The sequence below is a fragment of the Myotis myotis genome, unplaced genomic scaffold, assembly GCF_014108235.1.
Source record: "Myotis myotis isolate mMyoMyo1 unplaced genomic scaffold, mMyoMyo1.p scaffold_m19_p_19, whole genome shotgun sequence".
NCBI classification, from domain to species: domain Eukaryota; kingdom Metazoa; phylum Chordata; class Mammalia; order Chiroptera; family Vespertilionidae; genus Myotis; species Myotis myotis.
In genome coordinates this window covers 30828011-30845672 of record NW_023416323.1, presented here as the reverse complement: position 1 = coordinate 30845672, position 17662 = coordinate 30828011, and the positions used below count along the sequence as shown (strand labels likewise).

The 17662-nt window shown below is 47.1% G+C and overlaps 1 protein-coding gene across 9 annotated transcripts in view; it reads right to left on the bottom strand.

Annotated features, from left to right (window-relative positions):
• The window catches only part of RANBP10 (RAN binding protein 10), an 85128-nt gene that overhangs the window by 38322 nt on the left and 29144 nt on the right, over nt 1-17662 (bottom strand). For 6 of the 9 annotated variants that reach the window (XM_036346233.1, XM_036346231.1, XM_036346232.1 and 3 more), the window contains 3 exons: nt 9726-9893; nt 4053-4075; nt 2263-2447 (listed from right to left, as the gene is read on the bottom strand). In XM_036346233.1, coding sequence (XP_036202126.1) covers nt 2263-2447; nt 4053-4075; nt 9726-9893 — 376 coding nt within the window. Of the gene's footprint in view, nt 1-2262; nt 2448-3187; nt 3325-4052; nt 4076-9725; nt 9894-12825; nt 12974-17662 lie in introns of those variants that run through there. The other 3 variants (XM_036346239.1, XM_036346240.1, XM_036346238.1) reach the window with 3 other exon arrangements.

Here is a 17662-nt window from a genome sequence, read left to right as displayed (position 1 = left end):
TACGTGCCTGGCAGGAACACTCTAGCTCACCAGGCAAACCTGGCCCTCAGGGGTGCTGGCTCTAAAGGGTCAAGAGGAGCTAACCCACGAATAAGTTACTCCTCGTAGGTCACAATTCAGGGCCCTGGGAAGCCAAGATAACCCGCAACATGGCCAATCTTTGGAAAATAGTCCTGAGAAGCCCAAGGCCCAGCAGCCGTTTAATCCCACGTGTGCGTGTACACACATGTAGAGAAGAAGGAAGAGTCCTCACATGTGATGTGTAGAGGAGGTGAATCCTTGGCTTGTGCATGTGACAAATGGCACTATTCCAGTTGCCAGGCACATGCCTGAAGGGCTGTCATGAGGAAGGCACAGAAGTTTGTGTGCCCCTTGTGTTTCAGGGGGGTAAATGAGATGATATACATAAAGTGCCCAGCACAAAGTAAGAAGTCAATAAATACAGCCTCTTATTATGAAATTATGTATCTTAATGCTATATTCTAAGTAATAATTCTTTTTAAAAAAATATTTTTTTGATTTCAGAGAGGGAGAGAAAGATAGAAAAATCAATGATGAGAGATAATCATTGATTGGCTGCCTCTTGCACGCCCCACACTGAGGATCAAGCCCGCAACCCAAGCATTTGCCCCAACTGGGAATTGAACCATGACCTCCTGGTTCATACGAAGACGTTCAACCACTGAGCCACGCCAGCTGGGCAGTAATAATTCTTATATTTTATTATAAGCACACCGGCAAAATTTTTTGATGACACATGTTTGGGACGACACTAAAATGTCCAGTCACTTTGATTCAATAATTCCACTACTTGAAAGGGCACCAAGAAAATAACCTTTTTTCTAAAATGATTTTATTGACTTGAGAGAGAGACAGGAAGGGAGAGGAAGAGATAGAAAACAGCAAGGAGAGAGAAACATTGATCCACTGCCTCCTGCATGTCCCCTACTGGGGATGGAGCCACAACCTGGGCATGTGCCCTGACTGGGAATCGAACCATGACCTCCTGGTTCAAGAGTTGACGCTCAACCACCGAGCAACACCAACCAGGCAAAAAAAATCATCTTAATTAAGAAAAACTCAATGTACAAAAGGGTTATCTACACAAGCAAAACACAGAAATTAACCTGAACCTCCTACCAAGGGAAGCCAGTCAAGGAGCTTGAATCAAAATTTGTCTCCTAGATAATATAGCCATTAACAATGTCCATAAAACGAGCACAAGTTATATGCAGGTGTTGGCAAATACTACCTATGAACACACACAGGCACACAGATACACACATGTAAACAAGTACACCCACGTGCTGAGCCCAGGCCCTGTAAGCTGAGAGTATCAGTCCCGCCCCCACACAGCTGGGACAGCTCCACCTCTCCCTTTGCCCATCCCAGCAAGTGTGCTGCAGGGACAGGCACTGAGCTGGCCCTCCGAGGATGAGCTTCCCGTTAGCTCTGGGGGCTGGGAACAAAACGTAGCAGTGCTGCTCTTCCTGAGAAGGGTCTGGCCACCTCGCCCTCCCTCAGCTCTCCCTAGGGCTTGGCTCAATTTCAATCCCTCAAGAAAGGAAAACTACACAAAGAACCCAAGCCAAGGGACCACGGCTAGTGGAAGCCTAGCCCTTCATGGCCTATCCTTGGGAGCCAAGCTAACAAGCCAACCCTCCTCCTGGCAGAGTGGGTACTGGTCATTGCCTCACTCAGGCCTGCAACTGGTAAGTGGAAGAGAGACCCAAACCTGACCTCCCTTGGGATTCTCAGCAAGACTGGCCTCCAGGACAGCCTGGGGATTAATCAGCCAAGAGCTGGCTAGACTGTCTTCCTGCCACCACTGATATGGATGCCTGGGACTTAGCTGGATGCTGACCCTGAAAAGTGACCTCAGGCCAGAATTATGGCATGATAGATACTCCCTAAGGTGAAAATAAATCTACAGAGGAAGAAACCAGATGGCATCCTAGGACATCCTCTGCAGAATCACCCGGGGAGGCAAAACAGCCCTGCTGGTGATATTACATATGGAGCCATGAGATCCAGTTGGGGGGCAGGGGGAAAAAGGTTTAATTAACAGGAGATCTGGAGAACTGAATGAGAGCCACCCATCAGATAAGAGGGAAGCAGAACAGCAGCAGGCAGAGTCATCTGGGAGAGCTTTCAGGAAGGAAACTACCCACTGGAGTTCATAAGAGCAGTACAGGGGCCTACAGGACAGTGAGGCCCCTGGGATGGGGCAGGGGTGGGTAAGGGCAGGAGCAGGGCACTCACTTCTGTAGCACCGCCTGCCACTCGCCAAGCCGGGCACTGATGGGGAAGCAGTGGACAGTGCCCTGGACCTTGGCACGCCACTCCCGCATGTAGTCCTCAATGTCAAACAGGAAGGGCTGCTGCCCAAAGTTGGCGTCCACAATCTCCCCAGGTGTCTGCAGGCCTACGGTGGGGTAGAGGTTGGCCTGAGGAGGAGAATGAAATGTCAGTCAGGCCGTGAGGACAGTGGGGCGGCAGGCCTTGCCTCGCCTCCGGGGCAGAGCAAGAACACTCGGCTTGGCTCCCACAGGCTGCTGCTCTGGCTGTGAGAGAACTGCAGCAAGGCTGGAGGTGGCAGCGCGGAGCCACATTCTGCCCACCTCCCTACCAGACACTAGTCCCCAAAACTTGAGGGATAAAGCAAAAGCAAAGCAAGCCAGGCCCCACATGGAGTCTCCTTCCCTACATCAGAGGCTATGGTGTTCCCCAAAGCCCAACGCCCAAGGCCCCTCTTCGGGACTCAGCCAGGGCACAGCAAGGCAGGTGGGCTCCATGACCCTGAAGATGTGTGTGCCTGTGAAGATCTGCTGCAGGCATGGGTTACAGCTCTTCTCAGAAAGAGCCAGGACCAAGGATCCCTTTGCCACAAAAAACGGGTATATGAGGGGGCAGGAAGAGACAGGGGGAGGCAGGAAAGGAGGGGAGGAAGAGGAGAGCATGGCGAAAGGAGTTAGGTGGTTTAAACCCCCTAACGCTGGCAAAGTGCAAAGAGAAGCCACTGCCCTTCCTGTCAGACTCATAAAGAGGATCTTCAGGCCACTGAGGTTTGGGCATGTCCCTCCATGGGTGTGGGGCTCCCTGCTTTCTATCTATCCCCTTCCATGACCAGCTTCAGCCTGGCCATTCCCTCACCCAGTGCCCCCTGTGGTGCCCCACTACTACTGACCACATTCATGTCTGGCTGTTTCATGTCACGTCTCCACAACTAGACTCTTCCCTAGTCAGGATTCTCCTCCTGTCTATTCACTTTGCCTAGGACCACGGCCCCTTTCTGAGGCCTTCAGGCAGCAGGAAAGGATTCTGATCCATAGACAAGAGGTTCTAACAGGATCCTGGTGCTGCCGTCTGGGCTTCGCAGATCACAAGGCCCCAGGATCCCAAAGCAGCCACCGGAGTCAACAAACCCTTCCGCCTTCCAGAACACGGCCAGGTCAAACAGAGCAGGGAGCCAGGCTCCCAGCATCTGGGTGGAAGTCTGCACAGGATGAGGCCCATGATGACAATTAATAAAGGGTTGCAGGAGGTGAGGATGAGCCCTGAACTGAGCCAGCAGGAAACCTCACCCTTTTCCAAGAAGAGAAAACCCCACAAAGCTCACCTCCCTGGCTGATGCAAGGTAGCAGGTTCAAGTTCCCTAGGGCACTGGCTTTCCTCAGGGATCTCTGATGGGAATTCACAGGGACCTAACAGTTCAGGAATAATTCTCTACACTCTGCACCCCAATCCATTGGCTGTAAGTCACAGAACTGGCTCAGACCATCTGAGCCATGGGGCCGCCCTCATCTCCCACCAATCCCCAGCTGTCTTTGGAAATGCCACAAATCACTGCACCTGGTAAGAGTCATGGAGGAAGACCAGCCCTCGCTACTGGAGAAAGGCAAGCAGGTACCCCCTACTGGTACCCTCAAGTAGACAACACAGTCCATATCCCTGGGTGGGGAAAGGGGAGACTTCACACCCTTCACTTTCTGGTACCACCATAATTAAGCCCCCAAACGCCCAAAGAGGGGCGAACCAATGGTAATACTCACCGGGAGATCTGTGAAGGCTATACCTGTGGAGGGAAAGAAACAGTCATGAGCTCTCAGGCGGTCCATCACAATAGCTGGGGAGGGGGCTGGTCACCACATCTACCCTATGATGGAGGCCAAGCACATGCTAGGGCCTGAGAGTTTTAGACCCTGGCCTTCCCTTTGCTGGATGGCCCAGACAGAAGTGACGTCAAATCGATACTTAAATATTTGGCCTTGGCCAGTCGTCCCATGCACCAAAAGGTCACCAGTTCGATTCCAGATCAGGGCACATATCCAGGTTGTAGTTTCCAGTCAGGGTGTGTACTGGATGGAGGCAACTGATCAATGTTTCTCTCTCTCTCTCTCTCTCCTCTCCCTCCCTCCCCTCCTTCCTCTTTCCAAAATCAATAAAAACATTAAAAAATATTTGTCTACAGTGCTTCCATTCTCTCAGGAAAAGCCCACTAGAAAAGACTAAAACCCAAATTATCTACCCCTGAGGCCTTTCCAGGCCTGATCCTTCTCTTGATCCAACACATATTGATGGAAACCTACTGTATATGCCAGGCCCTTTTTCCATTCATTAACTCATCAGATCCTCATACCAACCCTGGGAAGCAGACTTTCTTATCCTTATTTTACAAATGAGGAAAGAAAACCTCAGAGGCTAAACCAATAGTCATAAAATTAGCAGAAATGGTAGGGCTGAACTCAGTGCTAGTCTGACACTCCAAAATCATCTCTAAGCTGACAGCACTGGAGACAGTGAGGGTGGTGGCTGCCCATTTCCAGCCCACACCCATCCAGAGTCCCCAGAGCTTCCCAAGGCGACAAAGCCCAGCTTAACACTGGCCTGTGTACCCTCTGAACCCTCCTGTCAAGAGAAGAGGTTGTGTTTCCAGGGACCTCAGCCTGAACCAGAAGTGAGGGTGGAGGAGAACAGGACCCCAAATATATGAGCAGGCCTGAGCAGGAGAGGCCTCAGAATATCCACCAGAGCACTCATGTTCTACAGACTGAAAAGCGACAGAGCCAAAGGAGACTGTCCTGAGGACTCATAACCTTCCCATTTTTTTTTAATTTTAGATAAATTCTTACTACCTTTTAGAAACTCCTGAGCTCTTGCCCTGAAAGGTTTTCAAACCACTGACTCCTTAGAAGTCCTAGTCTGCTTTCCCAACAGCACCCAGAAAAGAAACTGAAGCCCCGACAGGTTCTAACCATAGGTCTCCTGGAGCCAGAATACTGCAGGCTAGCCAATGCATATCACATGCTTCCTCTGTGCTGGGCACTGGGCTCAGTGTTTAACAATAAGCCATTTAGGCCTGGCCGGTGTAGCTCAGTTGGTTGGGCATCATCCTGTGGACCGAAAGGTTGCTGGTTCTATTCCGGGTCAGGGCACATGCCTGGGTTGTAGGCTTGATCCCCAGTAGGGGGCATGCTGAAGGCAGCCAACTGATGCTTCGCTCTCACATCGATGTTTCTTTCTTTTCCTTTCCTTTTCTCTCTATCTAAACCATTTACTCCTCAGAACAACCTTGGAAAGTGTACATTCTCTCTGACACTAGTTTACAGATGAAAAAATCAAGGTGCAGAGAGATTGTTTACATTCTTTGTGGGGCTACTTTGCTCTGCAGTGAATGAAGCTCATAAACTCCATGATCTGCCTACGTGAGGCCACTTCTGAGCCCCACAGGCAGAGTGAGCAGTCACAAAGCTGGCAGAATGAAATCTAGGAACTCCTCTGAACCCAGGAGACCTCAACATCCACCTCCCAGGTCTGCATGGGAGCTGCCTGCATGGATCTCAGTATGGCCAGGCTGCTGTTGCTGTACCCCCTGCTCCTGGAGGAGGCCCACAGAACACTGGAAGAAGGGGAAGTTCAGGCTCCATCAGTTATCTGTAGTGTGACCTTTGGCAAACTGAAAAAAAGAGGGTAACACTAATTCTGACACCTCAAGAGAGAAACTGAGATACTTTGTGAAAGCTGCTCATCTGGCCCTAGCCAGTTTGGCTCAGTGGATAAAGCCTAAGTGGGCGGACTGAAGGGTCCCAGATATGTATCTCGTTTTCAGGCTCTTCTCCTGGTCGGAGTGCGTGCAGGAGGCAACCAATCGATGTATTTCTCTCACATCAATATTTCTCTGTTTTTCCCTCTTTCTTCCACTCTCTCTAAAAATCAATGGGAAAATATCCTAGGGTGAGGATTAACAAGAGAAAAACAAACAAACCTGTCTATCCGAAGAAAAGCTGCTTCATGAACTATGAGGTCTGTGTACAATTTGACTGCAGTTGTGCCACCAGGTGAGGCAACTGCCACACTTCTGGGCAAAGAATGGCCTACCCAGGCTTACCCAGCTCTGTCTATGGCACTCAGGAAGGACAAGACCTTGAAGTGCTTCCAGGAGGATGAGGACAGAGGCAACTCCACCCCCTATTACACTGGAAAAGATCTCCGGGAGCCTCTGCAAGGCCACTGTGATGAAAACATCTGGGCTGGCCCACAGGAAGAAGGTCCAAGAAAAGGTCCAGGATACAAACAAGACACTCTAATTTTTTGATGAGAAGTGCCTTGAGACAAACCGACATAGGTCAGGGTTCAATGAGACTGAGGGTATAAAGAACCTGTGAAAGCCCAGCCGGTGTGGATCCCCAGTGCGGGGTAGTGGGGAGCATGCAGGAAACAGCCAATAGGTGATTCTTTCTCATCACTGATGTTTCTATCTCTCTCTCTCCCTTCCCCTTCCTCTCTGAAATCATTACAAGTATATTTTAATTAAAAAAACAACAACAAAACCGATGGGAGAGCACAGAGCTGGATAAAAATGACGCTGCAAGTACTAGTACACCAAACTACTTGTGGATGAGCCATCAGTCTCCTGTCTCCGTTCGCCTGCTGCTCATTCACCCATCTGTCAAGTATCTGCTGAGACCACCCATGAGCTCGGCCTTGTGACAGGCACTAAGAAACCAGCTGCAAGCCTGGCCCTAAAAGTTCTGCAAGAGAGATGGCATGCAACTAATAATTACACAGACAACTGATCAATGCCATAAAGGGAGAGTGCTGTGATAGAGGACAATAAAATAAATGAAATAAAGGGGGAGGCCAGGAAACATCATTCTTCTCTAAAGGGGAAAAGGTTCTGAGGTTAGAGAGCAGTGATTGGTTCATTGATCCTGCGTGAGATTCTGAAGCACATTTATTGATAAGCTGGCTTGTGAAAAGGAAACAAGGTCATTAGAAGAGTCACCAAGTAGTCTATCACTCCAAGTTCATTGCCTTTCTATTAAATTTCATGATCTAGAAAATGCAGGGGACAGGTGATATCATCTTTAGTAAGGTCTCAGTACTATTCTTGTGGACAAGATAGAAAAATATGAGTTTCAAAATAACATAAGGTGATTCTTGAATGGTTGGTGTCTACCCCAAACAAGCTATAGGCTAAAGGGCTCAAGTCTTACCCTTGTTATCTTCCAATTTTTTTAATATCTTAATAAAAATACACATAAACAAATTTATCAAATTTTAGGTTAATGCAATGCTAAAAAGAATTTTTGAGATAGAACAAAATGACCATAGAAGATCTTGACAGGCTGAAAAAATAGACAATATATCCCTAACAACAAGATTATGTGAGGTCTTGCATGGGGTCTATACAAAGCATGCACTAGGAAGATGACTTTTTAAAAACAGTGTGAGGGTTTGGGCTGACATTAAGGTAGCCCTAAACTCCTTATGGGCCCGGGGACCTGACAGACAAAGAGCTCGTGGACCCTGGTACTCATTTAGGGCCCAGAGGGAGGTGCAGATACACAGGAGACAGCAGGGTATACCTCAAAATGTGGTTCCTACAGCCAGGTGGACCAAGGTGTGGACAAGCTGGAAGAATGTAAAGAAGGCAGGAATCCAGAGCAGAAGGGATTGGGCCTGGCTACAGAGGGTGCTCTTTACCCAAGACTGAGAATCCACAGCAATGACCCCTGGGACTGTGACAGCAGAAAAACCAAGAGCCAGAAAATAGCTGAAGTCAGAGAACAAAGTGGGGAGTGAGGAGCCATCTTGAGACCTTGGCCTTCTCCTCCAGCTGCTAGCAGGATATCAGCAACTGTAGCAAGGTGGCCATGAATTTCAGAGGAGGTTCTCTGGTGTGCACCTGAGTCACCTAGGCAGCGCCGGTGCAATGCTCTCGATGCCCACTCTGGACTGTGGCATCTGACTGCCTTGTTGAGGAATGCTGGCTCCTGATCACTCAGCCCAGCCACCAGCAAACCCCATTTCCAACAGGTCCCTTGATTCTGCCTGGGCTCAGCTCCTGGAAAAGCCACAGAAGGGCTGTGGGGAGTGGCAACCCCCTTTTAACTGCCCCTTAAGCCAAGGGAAGTGGTTCTCCTAGGAGTTGAGTTCCAAGTAAAACACCCAACTTTTTTCCTGGCAAGGCCTGTGGCTGGTATGGTTCTGCCAAATCAGAGATCTCTGCAAACCCAGGCAGGAAGGCCCAGACGTCAGGCACCACCGCAGTTCTACTCTGGCCAAGGGCTCCTCTCACTCAGGGCCAAATACCAGTCAGTCCTCGGGCAAGTCATCAGGATAGCCAGCCTCCCTCTCTCTCAAGTTCTAACCCTAAATTTCACACGTGTACAAGATTGCTCTTCCAAGGGACCCTCCGGGGCCCCATCACCCTCCACGGATTGCTGCTCCTCCTGGGTTCCTAATCCCAGTTGATATCACCACGAATCCAGCCACTTTCCCATCTGCCCTTCTTGCTAAGGCACCCCATCTGTCACTAAGACCTGCCAGGCCACCCCTGTTCCCACTTCCTGCACTCATCACCATTGCCTTGCCTCAGGCTACCTGCCTCTTCTGTTGGCCCTTACGCTCATCAGTCCATCCTTCTCAGTTTCACCAAAGGGACCTTTATATTTATTTATTTATTAAATATATTTTTATTGATTTCAGAGAGGAAGGGACAGGGAGAGAGAGATAGAAACATCAATAATGAGAGAATCATTGATCGGCTGCCTCCTGCATGCCCCCTACTGGGGGAATTGAGCCCGCAACCAGGTCATATGCCCTTGACCGGAATCGAACCTGGGAACCTTCAGTTCGCAGGCCGACACTCTATCCACTGAGCCAAACCAGCTAGGGCCAAAAGGACCTTTTTAAATTTAAGTCTGTCCAGGTTGCTATTAACCATAAACAGGTTGAAAGAGACCTGGCCCCATCTGACTCCAGCCTGTCTGTTTACTTCCTGACCCAGAACAGCCCTCAATATTGCCCCACAGCAAACATCGCCCTGAGTGCCAGAAGGGCAGTCCAAAGTCTGGGCCCAGGCCAGGGGCATGCAAACCATTACCAATCAAGTATGTATTTGGGACCCTCAAACTTCTCACCAACCCCAAACCCTGCTCCAACAAATATCACACAGGCCAGGAGCATGACCACGACAATGCTGCTCTCTCAGCCCTGAACCTGGGCTTGATAGATGATCCTAAATGGATGGATTAACAAAGAGAATGCCCATGCTACCCTCCCTTCACCTTGCAGGCTCCAGTGCCTGGAAATGGCTGCAGTTCCCCAGAGCTCAGCAGAGGATCTATAACACTGCTTTGGCTTTAAAGCTTGCCCTTGGGCCTCTCACCAACCAAAGTGGTTCCACAGAGCAAACCTTCCCAAGTCCCCTATGTACCCACCAAGGCTGTGGCCATTCTTGGTGTAGAAGCAGGTGCTGTTGATGAGGTTGACACAGCAGCCAATCACGTCTCCTGTGGTGAATGTGGGACCATAGGGCTGACCAGTCCCCGAGGAGCAGAAAGAATGCCCATCATCTCCATGGTAACCGTAGGAATGTTTATCCCAACCTGTGGGAGAAGAGAGCAGTCACAGCTGAGTAGAGGTACTTGAGAGAAGCAAGACAGCCACAGCAGCTCACCCAGGTCCAAACTTCTCTCCCCAGCCTGCCACCACCGCCTCAGTCAGCATTCTTGGCCTCTCACAGAGCGGCTGTGGACAGGGTCTGGCTGTGCCAAATGAGCAGTGAGTCCAGCAGCTCACTACCCCTGAGGAGCTGAGGCAGCCCTACTGAAGAAGCAGCCCAAGCTGTGGTTAGCAGGAACCACATGAGTGACCTGGAAGGGACTTACTAGAAGTCCGTGCAACAAGAAGATGGGTCAGGGAAATTCTCAAGGAGAGGGCGCTTGAAATGAGCTCTGTGGTGTATCATGGTGGGTTAAAAAAAAATTTTTTTATACTTGACCTTAGCCAAAAGGCTGAGAAGTGATGAAAAAAGTATTTTTTAATTGAAATATAATTTACATATAATGAGATTCTCCCATTTTAACTGACAGTTCAAGTAAGTTTTAACAGATTTTAACAATGTTGACACGTTACCACGACCACTATCAAGACATTTCCATCACTCCAAAAAGTTTCCTCCTACCTCTTTGCAGTCAATCCCCCTCCACCTACCAGCAGTCACTGATTTGTTCCTATAGTCTTGCCTTTCCAGATGTAATAGAAATGAAATCACGGAATATGGAGTACCTTGTGACTAGTTTTTTTCCCATTTAGTATAATGCATTTGAGAGTCATCTACATTGTTAGTTGTACCAGTATTCTGTTTCTCTTTACTGCTGAGTAGTACGCCACTATATGGATATACCACAGTTTGTCTATCCATTCACTAGTTGATGACATCTGAGTCATTTCCAATTTTGGCTATTATGAATAAAACCAATACATATTTTTACATACAGACATATGTTTTTATTTCTCTTGGGTAAATACCCAGAAGTGGCTACTGCTGGGTTATAAGATAAGTACATGTTTAACTTGATAACAAACTGCCGAACTGTTTTCCAAAGTGGCTATACTGGCTTGCTTTCCCACAAGCAATGTAAATGAGTTCCACAATTTCATCAGCACTTGATATTGTCAGTTGTCTTTGTTTTCTTCTTTTTCTTTTAGCCAATTTAATAGGTTTTTAATACCATTTTGGCTTTAATTTGCATTTTCCCAATGACCAAGGATGTTAGGCATTTTTTGATATACTTATTTACCTTTGGTTTATTAGAAAATTATTGAACTGTCTGTTTAAATATTTAACTTTTTAAAAATTATGTTTTCCCCTTGCTGGTTTGGTTTAGTGGATAGAGTGTTGGCCTGCTGACAGAAGGGTCCCGGGTTCAATTTCAGTCAAGGGCACATGCCCAGGTTGCAGGCTCGATTCCCAGTAGGAGTCCTGCAGGAGGCAGCCAACCGGTAATTCTCTCTCTTTCTATCTCTCTCCCCCTCTCCCTTCCTCTCTGAAATCAATAAAAATATATTAAAAATAAATAAATAAATCATATGTCTTCATTGATTTTTTAGAGAGGAAGAAAGATAGAAATATCAATGAGAGAAAAACATCATCCATCGGTTATCTCCTGGCACACCCCTTACTGGGGATCAAGTCCACAACCTGGGCATGCACGACTGGGAATCAAACTAGTGTTGGTTCCTGGATCGATGCTCAACCACTGAGCCACACCAGGCGGGCTAACCTTTTTTTAAAATTGGGTTGTGTACCTTATTGCTGTAAGAATTCTAAATATATCTTGGATATAAATTCTTTTGTGTGTTTTGTAAATATTTTTTCCCAGTCTATGGCCTATCTTTTCATTTTCTGAACAATGTCTCAAATTTCTACTGGGATTTTGACTGGAACTGTGTTGAATCTATAGGTCAATCTGGAGAATAGATAGTTTAATAATATTGATTATTCCAACCCAAGAATATGGCACATCTCTCTACTTACTTAGGTCTTCTTTAATTTCTCTCAACAATGTTTTTTTAAAAATATATATTTTATTGATTTTTTACAGAGAAGAAGGGAGAGGGATAGAGTTAGAAACATCGATGAGAGAGAAACACCGATCAGCTGCCTCCTGCACATCTCCTACTGAGGAAGTGCCTGCAACCAAGGTACATGCCCTTGACCGGAATTAAACCTGGGACCCTTCAGTCTGAAGGACGATGCTCTATCCACTGAGCCAAACCGGCCAGGGCTCTCAACAATGTCTTTTTTTAAAATATATTTTTATTGATTTCAGAGAGGAAGGAAGAGGGAGAGAGAGATAGAAACATCAATGATGAGAGAGAGCCAAAACCGGTTTGGCTCAGTGGATGGAGCGTCGGCCTGCGGACTGAAAGGTCCCAGGTTCGATTCCGGTCAAGGGCATGTACCTGGGTTGCGGGCACATCCCCAGTAGGAGATGTGCAGGAGGCAGCTAATCGATGTTTCTCTCTCATCGATGTTTCTGACTCTCTCTCTCTCTCCCTTCCTCTCTGTAAAAAATCAATAAAATATATTTTTTTAAAAAATGATGAGAGAGGATCATTGATTGGCTGCCTCCTGCACACCCCCCAGTGGGGATTGAGCCCCAGCATGTGCTCTTGACCGGAATCGAACCTGGGACCCTTCAGTCCACAGGCCGATGCTCTATCCACCGAGCCAAACCGGGTAGGGCTCTCAACAATGTTTTGATAAATTTATCTCTAAATACTTCAATTTAGTTTCCAATTGTTTCTTGCTATTATAACAAAATATTCTGGGGGCTGGGGAAATGGGGTCAAGGTTTCTTTCTGGAATAATAAACATGTTCTAAAATTAGATTATGATCATTTGTACAACTCTGAAAACATGCTAAAAACCATTGAATGGTACACTTTAAATGGATGCACTTTATAATATGTAAATTTTATCTCAATAACACTATTAAACACATACACATATTTAATATTTGATATATTCACCTGATGTCCTGCAAACTTTTGAACTCACCAATTAGTACTGGTAGCTTTTATGAAGATTCTTCAGAATATTTTAATACACTGTCTGAGAATAAAGGCAGTTTTATTTCTTCCTTTCCACTCTGCATGCCTTTTATTTCTTTTTCCTGACTTACTGCACTGACCAGGAACTCCAATACAATGCTGAATAGAAATGATGAGAGAAGTGAGACCTCTAATGTGTACCCAGGTTTTATACAGGGGAGAGAATGAAGGAGGTCATTCCAGGAGGGAGAAGTAAAGGTAAAGGTATGAATGCAGGTAGAACAGGAGGATGTGTGCTGCAGGGGCCTACCTGCCTGCTAGGTAAGGAACAGAAATGGAGCCCACAGGGCCCAGGCAAGCCCAGGACCCACACAGGGCAGACAAGCTGAGGCTGGCAGGCAGGTCTTCTCCCCAAGGCAGCCCCTCCCAGTAACCTTCCCAGCCTCTGCTGCCTCCTTAGTGTCCAAGCAGCAGGCCCATGTAAACATGCTTAATGACACCCTGCCCCTCTCAAGTGGCATGGGTAGGAGAAACAAAGTTTGAAGAGTTGTGGGCAGGCTCTAAGCAAAGGTGTCAGGGTGAGAACAGATGCATGATAAGGGTTAGCAAGGGAGGCAGAGAGCGTGACTGAAAAGGTGGAGCTGACCAGACCTTGGAGCCTAAACTCAGCCCTGCATCTGAACCAGTGGGCTCAAGGGCAAGTAGCTCCTCATAATCACAGCATCCATCCCAAGCCTTACGTATCTTAACCCATCATATCCTCAGCCAGGAACCCTCTGGTTAAATGAAGATTCCCCCACAAAGGCCTTTAGTGGAAAACAGGCCACAGTTGAATGGCTCTCACTAATGGGTGCAGAGCCCAAAACCCTGCTGCTCCCCTCCAGGTATCTCCCCAACAAGTCACAAGAAAACTATCATGAGAACTGCTCAGGGCTGGTTTTAAAGTCCCACGGCCTGGACCTGGAGCCAGGCTCTGTTCTCACCTTCCCAATTCCCCAGAGACACTGGGACTGCCTGGGTTAGGGGACATGGTGATGCTCCGGGCATTAACCCAACTTCTACGCTCCTCATATCCAGGAGTGGGAAGGGCTTTATTATTGCTGGTGGGTATGCAAATCTTTTGACCTCAGGAAATGACTCCAGAGCACAGCAATGCCCATTTCCCCACCGATGCCCATTCCCTCATCTAGAGGCAGGCTGATAAGGTTATTTTAGGCAAGGCTTCTCCTCAGGCTTCGGTGCAGAAGGCCCTATGGCTCCTGGTGGAGGCTGCTCCCCAGGTGTATTGAAGGCCATAGATGAAGAATAGCCAGCTCAGCTGTGAGGACCAAAGTGACAACCATCCTTCCAGGTTTGGCTCAGACTGAGCCTGATGTGCCCAAGCATGTCCACCAGCTTCCCCTGACTCATGATCCATATCCACACCGGGCACAGTAGTCCTCCCTTCCCTCCCTTCCTGGATCCTCAGGTGGAGCATGGAGACTTGCCACATGCAACACAGTAACTGACCACAATGTAGCAACTTGTTGGGAAAGCACCAGGATAACCCTAGTGTTTGGCTCAACAAGTACTGCCACTCCACCCACCCACCGCACCAAGAGACTGGGGGCTTGCTCATCAGCCCACACAGCTGAGTAGTGCCAGAGCTGAGATTTGAACCCAAATCTTTATGGTTTTTTTAAAGTATTTTGTTGTTGTTAAATATAGTATATTTTTATCAATTTCAAAGAAAAATGACTCCGGAAATGACTCTGGGGCATAGCATGAAGAAGGGAGAGGGAGAGAGAGACAGAAACATCGATGAGAGAGAATCATTGATCGGCTGCCTCCCCACACTGGGGATCGAGCCTGCAACCTGGGCATATGCCCTAACTAGAAATTGAACCATGACCTCCTAGTTCATAGGTCGACACAATCACTGAGCCATACTGGCCAGGCTGAACCCAAATCTTTAGGTTCCAAACCCATGTTCTTCTTGCCACAGGTACTGTCCCATTTGGGGTAGTGACTACCCTGGCAGTGGAAGCACCCCAATCCCCTGCCCCATCACCATGAGAGTGGTCAGATGCATTGGTTTTAGGGAGCTATGGACCTGGGACCTCTGTCTTGCAGTGAGACAGGGGCCCTGCAGGCCTGCAATGAGGGAAGGCCCAGGCTCAGCCCTAGAGGAAGACACAGGCACTGACTGGTACCTCCTGTCTGAAGGCCACAATTGTCATCTCAGCTCTCTCCAAGGCACACCCACCCTCCTGCCTCACCCAAAGCCACGGCCAGAGACCAGGACACACCTCCACCCAACCCCCAGCCACTTCTTTTTCCCACAAGGATGATCCTGGGTAGCACATCTTTTATGCAGGCTTTAATATCTACCAGGTAGAAGGCTTTCTCAGACGGAAGCAGTAGGTACTCTAGAAAAACGCGTAATAATGTGGCCATTTGATTTATCAAAGCTAGTGAAATAATCCGAAAGAACCATTTCCTACTTAGTGACTCAAGGAAATATGGGAAATATTTTTGTCTCCGTGTATGGGAGCTCAAAAACTTCCACCAAAAACAACAGATGTTTACATTTTCAAAGACCTAAAATAAAAATTGAAGTATTTTGAATACTTTTCTTCAAAAATAAACTATACAATTATTTTGACAAAACTACCATAGACTTTTTAGATTTTTAATTCTAATTATAAATGGTTTAAAAAAATTTTTTAACTGAAGAATTAAAAACCCAAAAAATTTATTTAGAGTCAATTCAGGATTCACCATCACCTCAGTTTCGCTGGAAAATAGATATACTTCCTGTGTGTGTTTTTTCAATTCCCAAATGATTTATCTATTATATAGATTTACCCAAAGGAAGAAAACTCAATCCCTGTAGTACACTGAATAAGGCCTCCCAAAGATGTCCTGTCCTAATCCCCAGAACTGTGATATGCTACTTTACATGGCTAAAAAAAGGGGGCGGGGGGATTTTACATGAGTAAATTAACACTCTTGAAATGGGGAGGTTACCCTAAATTATGGGGGGTGCACAATGCAATCACATGGATCCCTGTAAGAGGCAGGCAGGAAGGTCAAGTCAGAAAAGGCGATGTGATGATAGAAGCCAAGAAAATGGAAGATGCTACACTGCTGGCTTTGAAGATAGAGGATGGAGCCATGAGTCAAGGAATGTAGGTGGATTCTAGAAGCTATAAAAAGGCAACAAAACAAATTCTTCCCTAAAAACTTCAGAAAGAATACCATCCTGCTGATACCTTGATTTTAGGACTTCTGTCCTCCAGAACTGTAAGCCACTACTATTGTTACAGCAGCAATAGGATACTAATACAGTCCCCTATGGCTATAAAAGTTATTGAGCATCTGGAAAGATTTGTGCAGAGAAGCAACACCTCAGCTCCTTGTCTCCTCACAGTGCTATAAAGTTAAAAGCTTTTCCAAGAAAATCAGAGCTGTAATGTATCTTCAGTTGAAACTATCATTTGATAGCCAGTATTTTTCCAAACACAATTAAGTCTGTGTGTAAATAGGTATATTATGTATGTGTGGAAAAGGCAGCTTAGGGTTAAAAACAGAATGTTGTTATACACCTCATTTAGTAACAGTGGCTACAGCAGTAGCTTGGTTTAGGGCCACTATGCTAAATTCCTATCCCTTGGAAAGGAAAAGCATCATCAACTCCAGACCTACTCAATGAGGTTGACAAGAGGGTGTGGTGGGTGGTATGAAGGGAGCAGAGAAAATATAATATACTAGAGGCCTGGTGCAAGAATTCATGCACAATGGGTTCTCCTCCTCCCCCCATCCTCCCGCCTGGCCAGGGATCAAGGCCAATCGGGGCTGGCCGGCCAGGGGAAGGGACAGCGGGAGGTTGGCTGTGGGAGTGCACTGACCACCAGGGGGCAGCTCCTGCGTTGAGCGTCTGCCCCCTGGTGGTCAGTGCATATCATAGCTATGGGCCGGTAGTCCAGTTGTCTAGTCATCAAAGTTGCTTAGGCTTTTATATATATAGATAAGAAAACCCATAAGCAAATAAGAAAATAACTGGTAGGTAAAATGTGCTCTGAAGAAAACAAAGCCAGGTAATGGGCTAGAAATGGGAATGGGGATGAGGACTGACCAGGATAGAGTAGTCAAATTAGCTTCCTGAGTGATGATCCCCAAGAGGTCTGCTTGATGAGAGAATCAGGAGGAAGAACTTTTGGGGTAAAGGAAAAGAGCTCTGCATGTCTGAGAAACAGAAAGGCAGTCACAAGGCTGAAGCTGAGTGACAGGAGAGACTCGAGCAGAGTCAGCAGGACTGGCTGAATGTGGGTGCTAATGAATGAGAGAAACAAGGATGACTCCCAGATTTTTTTCCTGGGCAAATGGGTGGATGCTAGTACCATTTACTGAGAGACAGGAAAGATGGGCTGAAGTAGCAGGCCTTTTAGACACATTAAGTTTAAAATATATGGCCGGTGGCTAAATATAAGGCAGGTGAGAAGACTGTGGCTCATCCCAAAAGTGGCAAAGCTATGATGGGGAACACACTCACTAAATAAACAGTGGTGTGGACAGAATACCTAAAATGAAGTCACTGGAAGATTTTCCTACTGTGTCATCCTGACACAATGGCTTTCTGTTTCTCCTATGGGAGTAAAATTCAGGCTAGTCAAAGATTAGAAAGGTCAGACCAAGCACAAGAGAAAGGCATCAGAAGCCCAAAACAGACGAGATGTTAAAGGGCATGAAGTTACTGTAAATGAATTCAGTCACCCCACCCTCGACAAACCTTCTCTCCACTGCTACTCTTAGAAATTGGGCAAACGGGAGAAAA